Source organism: Pristiophorus japonicus, chromosome 24, assembly GCF_044704955.1.
Source record: "Pristiophorus japonicus isolate sPriJap1 chromosome 24, sPriJap1.hap1, whole genome shotgun sequence".
Classification (NCBI taxonomy): domain Eukaryota; kingdom Metazoa; phylum Chordata; class Chondrichthyes; family Pristiophoridae; genus Pristiophorus; species Pristiophorus japonicus.
The window spans coordinates 13,827,210-13,834,320 of NC_092000.1; the positions used below are offsets into that span (position 1 = coordinate 13,827,210).

Below are 7,111 nucleotides of genomic sequence, written 5' to 3' on the forward strand. Positions count from 1 at the left end.
GACTGGTTGGGCCGAATGGCCTGTTTCTGTGCCGTATATCCGATGTAATAGTAGCTCTTTCATAGAACAATCCAAAAAATAATCCCACTGCACTGCATTCTCCCCATAACAAGTATCTTAAGGAGCTAATATTGCTGTTTCTGTATTTTAAAGCATTTTATGCAATGATGGCACATTTCTGAGATATTGAGGGGGCTTGACAGGGTAGATGCAGAGAGGATGTTTCCCCTCGTGGGAGAATCTAGAACTAGGGGACATAGTTTCAGAATAAGGGGTCGCCCATTTAAAACAGAGATGAGGAGGAATTTCTTCTCTCAGAGGGTCCTGAATTTTTGGAATTCTCTGCCCCAGACTGCTGTGGAGGCTGGGTCATTGAATACATTTAAGGTGGAGATAGACAGATTTTTGAATAGGAAGGGAGTCAAGGGTTATGGGGAACAGGCAGGGAAGTGGAGTTGAGCCCAAGATCAGTTCAGTCATGATCTTATTGAATGACAGAGCAGGCTCGAGGGGCCGAATGGCCGATTGCGGCTCCTATTTCTTATGTTCTTAGCCTTTGGTTAGCAGGCACTGTCTTTTAGAAGTTAGGATGTAGGATCTGGAGTCCACCAATGGAGAGAAGTTTGAAGTTTTCCATTGTTCTTTGATGTTCCTTAATGTCCTTTCTATATTTCATAATATGTCGCATGAACACAGGTCACATAAGGCGTGTTTTCAGGGTCAAGATGGTGACCCAGTGATTTAGAGGTCAACAAGTCAGAAGGTTGAGAGTTCAAGACACTTCCAGGGCTTGAGCATGTAATCCTGGCCAACACTGCTCCCCCGACCAATCCCAATAGATTAACTGGCCATTTTAAGAACATAAGAAATAGGGGCGCAGGAGTAGGCCATTCAGCCCCTCGTGCCTGCTCTGCCATTCAATAAGGATCTAGACTCCCCAGCCAGAGAAAACATCCTCCCTGCATCCACCCTGTCAAGCTCTGTAAGAACTTTGCTGACCATGGGAGCTCGCCGTGTACATTGGCCACTGCGTTTGTCTGCACAACAGTGGTGACTGCACTCCTAAAGTCATTCAATGGCTGGAAAACATCTTAGGAGGTTTTGAGGACATGAAAGGCACTGTATAAATGCAAGCTATTTTCCTTTTTTTGGGCACTGGAAGCCCACTCAAACAAGTGGTTCATAAGAGGGCTCGGGTCAGCTTGGGCCAGTTTGAAGATCTATGCATTCACGGTTAGCAAACACTCTTAACCTCTTCTGTTCCCATTCTAGTGCATACATCGGAGCAACAACTACATTCAGCATGTTCCCAAATAACAGGATCAAGCGAAGGCCTTCACGACATTATGAGTTGGAGGTGCATGAGGGTAAGTAAAGCTCGTCTATCTACATGTATGAACATACGGACAGGTAAAGACTATCTGGTCCATCGGGTCTGTCCCATACAATCCCGATACCTCGTGTATCACAACATAAACACTCTCCACCCCCCCCCCCCCCACCCCAAACCATGTGATCTCCTGGGAGAGGCCAAAAAATAGGATTTAAAAACCCAGGCCGATTTGGGAAAAAAGAAAATCTGGGAATTTCCTCTCCAACTTATCGAGACGATTGAAACCAGTCCAGGAGATCACTCTGGCCATTAAATTCCCTGCAGTACCTACCTTCTGTAAGAGGTGATCTCCGCCGCAGGCAGAAACAAATCCAGCTTTTGCTTAAGGGAATTCAACGAGTCTGCATCCACCGCATGAGAGGGCAGCGTGTTCCAGAGGCCTACTATTCTCTGGGGAAAAGAACCACCTCCTGACCTCTAACCTAGATCTAGCCTTATACAATCACAGATGTGGTCGTACATTGAGTTTGTGCTGTATTTGCGGGGTCAGTTATTGGGCAGCGATTCTGCCAAGGTGTTTTTTTTACTCTCCCTCGGGGTCTGCCAGATGCGAATGAAAAGGTACGGCCTGGAAACTTATTTGTCACCATGGCCGTTTTACAGGCACAAGATGGACACCTAAGTGTCCAATATGGCGGGTGCTGTGCGCACTTTCCACGCTGAAAGTAGGCAGCCCGCCATATTGGTAAACAACAACTTGTATTTATATAGCACCTATTACTTGGTGAAACAACCCAAGGCGCTTCACAGGAGTATTAGGAGACAAAATATTTGACACCAAGCCGCACAAGGAGAAATTAGTGCAGGTGACCAAAAGCTTGGTCAAGAGGTTGGTTTTAAGGAGCGTTGTGAAGGAGGAAGGAGAGGTAGAGAGGCAGAGGGGTTTAGGGAGGGAGTTCCAGAGCTTGGGGCCCAGACAACAAAAGGCACGGCCACCGATGGTTGAGCGACTGTAATCAGGGATGCTCAAGGGGGCAGAATTAGAGGAGCGCAGACATCTCGGGGTGGGGGTGGGGGGGTTGTGAGGCTGGAGGAGATTATAGAGATAGGGAGGGGGCGAGGCCATGGAGGAATTTGAAAACAAGGATGAGAATTTTGAAATCGAGGCCTTGCTTAACCGGGAGCCAATGTAGGTCAGTGAGCACAGGGGGTGATGGGTGAGTGGGACTTGATGCGAGTTAGGACATGGGGGCTGTCAAGTTTTGGATCACCTCTAGTTTGCGTAGGGTAGAAAATGGGAGGCCGGCCAGGAGTGCATTGGAGTAGTCAAGTCTAGCGGTAACAAAGGCATGGAAGAGGGCTTCAGCAGCGATGAGCTGAGGCAAGGATGGAGACGGGCGATGTTATGGAGGTGAAAATAGGCGCTTTTAGTGATGGCATGGATGTGTGGTCAGGCGGTGGAGGGAGATTCAATAGTAGCCCTCAAAAAGGAAATTGCATAAATACTTGAAGGGGAAAAAATGCAGGGATGTGGGGAAAGAGCGAGACTAACTGGATTGCTCTTCGAAAGAGCCGGCATGGTCTCAATGGGCCAAATTGAAATGTATAAAATTCTTAGGGCTTGACAGGGTAGATGCTGAGGAGGAGGAGAAATTTCTTCACTCAGAGGGTGGTGAATCTTTGCAATTCTCTACCTCAGAGGCCAGTGGAGGCTCAGTCGTTGAGTATATTCAAGACAGAGATCGATGGATTTTTGGGCACTCGGGCAGGTGAGGTCGATGATCATCCATGATCTTATTGAATGGTGGAGCAGGCTCAAGGGGCCAAATGGCCTGCTCCCAATTCCTGGGATGGCAGGACTGTCGTACGAGGAGAGATTGGGTCGACTAGGCCTGTATTCACTGGAGTTTAGAAGAATGAGAGGGGATCTCATTGAAACGTATAAAATTCTGACGGGGTTGGACAGACTGGATGCGGGGAGGATGTTTCCCCCGGGCTGGGAAGTCTAGAACAAGGGGTCACAGACTCAGGATACGGGGTAGGAAATTTAGGACAGAGATGAGGAGAAATTTTTTCACTCAGAGGGTGGTGAACCTGTGGAATTCTCTACCACACAGGGCTGTGGAGGCCAAGTCAAATGAATATATTTAAGAAGGAGATAGATTTCTAGACATAAGAGGCATCAGGGGGTATGGGGAAAAAGCAGGAATATGGTGTTGAGATAGAGGATCAGCCATGATCATATTGAATGGCGGTGCAGGCTCGAAGGGCCGAATGGCCGACTCCTGCACCTATTTTCTATGCTACAAGTTCTTATATATTCTTACATGGCTAGGCTGAAGGATCCAGCGGTGTGCAGGAATACGGCCCAAACGTAGAAAATGGCAGTTCACACGACAGCTAGCTGTTCAAACTCTCAGCAGAACCTCTTTCTTAGTCCCGCCTATCCCATTGGTACCTACCTCATCAATGGGTTGTGCCAACGTAACGACCTCCCGACAGCTTGTTCTCCGCCCACTTGCACAAATGAATTTTGCGTCGGCACATTCTATTTTATTGACGAGGAGGAAAAAAAGCTTCTTGGGAGATTGAATGTCGGGCCCCGAGTTGCGCGGTTCTTTGATCTTACGCGGCGGTCGGTTGCGGAGGACCCTCGAATTGCGTGGGCCGTTTTGTTTACTGACCGAAAGGCCGTGTGTTTTTTTTTTTTTCTCTCCCCAGGCCCGCCTCAGAAGATCGTGCGGCGAATGTTCACCAACAGCCGGGAGCGCTGGCGGCAGCAGAACGTCAATGGCGCCTTCTCGGACCTGCGACGGCTCATCCCGACACACCCTCCGGACAAGAAGCTGAGCAAGAACGAGATCCTGCGCCTGGCCATGAAGTACATCAACTTCCTGGTGAAGCTGCTGAGCGACCAGGCAGCGGACGAGAAGCCGCGGCCAGCCGCCAAGAGGAACGGGGTGAGCGGCCCCGTCGCCGCGGAAACCCGGGAGGCGGGGGCCGAGGCCCCGCGGCCTTCGGGCCCGCCGCAGAAGCCGGGCTCGACGGGCACGGCCGCCGGGAGAAGGCACCTGTCGTCCGTCACCAGCGCGTCGCCCTCGTCCAGTTGCTGCGGCGACGGGGCGAGCCCCAACACCGAAGAGGAGGAGGAGGAGGAGGAGCCGGAGCCCTTCATAAAAACAGAGCCAGAGGCGCTGGAGCCCACCCTGGTCTCCACAGTGGCCGCAGCCCACCGATGATGAAGGCTTGGGTTCGGCCGAGCCGGGGAGAGAGGTGAACCGAGTGGGCCGAGACAGGGATTCCCGCCACTGGGCCTTCTCCCGCTTGTACTGGATTCACAGCGCATTCACAGCTGAACGATTGACGTCAAGGCCGGGGGACTTAGGGGGTGGGGGTTGGGGGGGGGGGTTACGGGGGGAAGAACAGCTCGTTACTCCTGCCCCGACGAAACCAGGTAGCACGTGGGCGTGCAGAGAGCCTAACCTGGTCAGTCTCGGGGCCCCTGCTCCCAAAGCAAGCGCTCGACTCGCAACTCCTTCACGGCAAACGAGCCAAAGGTGGGCCAGAGGAAACGTTACAAGGGACACCCCTCCAAAGCCTCCCTGATAAAGTGCAACATCCCCCACCGACACCCGGGAGCCCCCGGCCAAAGACCAGTCCGCCCCAAGTGGAGGGCGCCGAGCACCTCGAGTCTCGTCGCCCGAGAGCGTGCCGAAACCAAGCGCAGGCGGCGGAAGGAGCGTGCGGCAAACCAGTCCCACCCTCCCCTTTCCCTCAACCACTGTCTGTCCCACCTGTGACGGGGACTGTGGTTCGCGTATTGGACTGTTCAGCCACCCAAGGACTCGTGTTTAGAGTGGAAGCAAGTCTTCCTCGATCCCCAGGGACCGCCTGTGATGATGTTGATGATGTTTTGGAGCGGGTGGAGTAAAATTGCGTAGGTTACCACAGACTGGGCGGGAGTGGTGGGGGCGGGCGGGGAGAATGTTTCAAGGTGACCGATTCTAGAATACGCCGTGTGTGATTTGTCAACTACAAGTCTCCTCTGTGAAGGCGAATTCATTGGGAGGACAGCTTAACCAAGCGGTGTTGCGGTTCCAGTGCGTCTGAACAAAAAGGCACTTGGTGTTGGAGGAAAAACCCCGTTGTTAGTCGCCCCGAAGAGGACGATGGGTCGACGCAAGTGTGATACCACAACCGCAGTCGTGCAATTGCGTGCAAGGGGGGGGCGGTCACGCTTAAAGTTTTAACGGTGGCAAACTTGTGGACTGGCTTCAGCCTAACTGGTCTCTCCCCTGCTCTGCTTCGAAATAGTTCCGGGGGAGGAGGGTGGGGTTGGGGGGGGTGGGGAGAATTCCTCTCCGCTCCGCGAATACAAAATCACGTACTCGTTCACAAATCGAGTTTAGGATTTCACGACGCATTGTGCACTATCGGATTGTCGTAAAAACCCAGTTGGTTCACGAATGTCCTTGAGGGAAGGAAATCTGTCGCCCTTACCCGGTCTGGCCGTATGTGTGACTCCAGACCCGCAGCACTGTGGTTGACTCTTTAAATGCACTCTGAACTGGCCCCAGCAAAACACTTATGCAGGAAGACAGCTCACCACCACCTTCTCGAGGGCAATTAGGGACGGGCAATAAATGCCGGCCGTGCCAGCGATACCCACATCCCGGGAAATAATTTTTTTTAAATGACAAAAATGTAAAAATATGAGGACAGAGGTAAACAGCAGCTGGTTTGGTTGGTAATATTACGTTTCATGGTGGCTTGGTTATAGCAAAGAGGCAGTGTGGATTACTCTGGTGAAGCACGTAATGAGCATTCACTTCACAGAAAACTGCCCACGGAAAAAAGAAAAAAGTCCCAATTTGATGTAATATCCTTGAAAGAGAGAGAAAATACTAATTAACATGGCACCACACACACTGTCTATCCTACTGTCTACAGTCGTGCACCTGCTGAACTGCAAGTGAATTCTATAACCTTCCCCTGTCCGCGGATGTATTTAATATATATTGTAATCAAATCACACTTGGTCATCACCTACTGTTCTATTTATTACGTGTGTGAAGTGTTTCAAAAATAAACAAGCTATTCGTAACGCGAGTGGTTGTCATTTTTTATTCTAACTTGTGAATAAAAGTGTTGTGATATCAGAAGGATCGTTTTTTTATTCATTCACGGGATGTGGGCGTCGCTGACAAGGCCGGCATTTATTGCCAATCCCTAATTGCCCCTCGAGAAAGTGGTGGTGAGCCGCCGCCTTGAACCGCTGCAGTCCGTGTGGTGAAGGTGCTCCCACAGTGCTGTTAGGGAGGGAGTTCCAGGATTGTGACCCAGCGACAATGAAGGAACGGCCGATATATTTCCAAGTCAGGATGGTGTGTGACTGGGAGGGGAACGTGGAGGTGGTGGTGTTCCCATGGGCCTGCTGCCCTTATCCTTCCAGGGGGTAGAGGTCGCGGGTTTGGGAGGTGCTGCCGAAGAAGCCTTGGCGAGTTGCTGCAGTGCATCTTGTGGACGGTGCACACTGCAGCCAGGGGGCGCCGGTGGTGGAGGGAGTGAATGTTGAAGGTGGTGGATGGGGTGCCGATCGAGCGGGCTGCTTTGTCCTGGATGGTGTCGAGCTTCTCGAGTGTTGTTGGAGCTGCAACTCATCATAAAAGGAACAGCCGACAGATTTCCAAGTCAGGACGATGTGTGACTGGGAGGGGAACATGGAGGTGGTGGTATTCCCGTGTGCCTACTGCCCTTGTCCTTCTAGGCGGTAGAGGT

The 7,111-nt window shown here is 51.5% G+C and overlaps 1 protein-coding gene across 1 annotated transcript in view; it reads left to right on the forward strand.

Annotated features, from left to right (window-relative positions):
* The window catches only part of LOC139237940 (protein lyl-1-like), a 45,164-nt gene extending 38,627 nt beyond the window's left edge, over positions 1 to 6,537 (forward strand). Inside the window, exons 3-4 of the mRNA XM_070867266.1 lie at positions 1,273 to 1,367; positions 4,055 to 6,537. Of these exons, the coding sequence (XP_070723367.1) occupies positions 1,273 to 1,367; positions 4,055 to 4,572 (613 nt within the window). The 3' untranslated portion in view covers positions 4,573 to 6,537. The remainder of the gene's footprint in view (positions 1 to 1,272; positions 1,368 to 4,054) is intronic.
* The last annotated feature ends 574 nt before the right edge of the window (positions 6,538 to 7,111 follow it).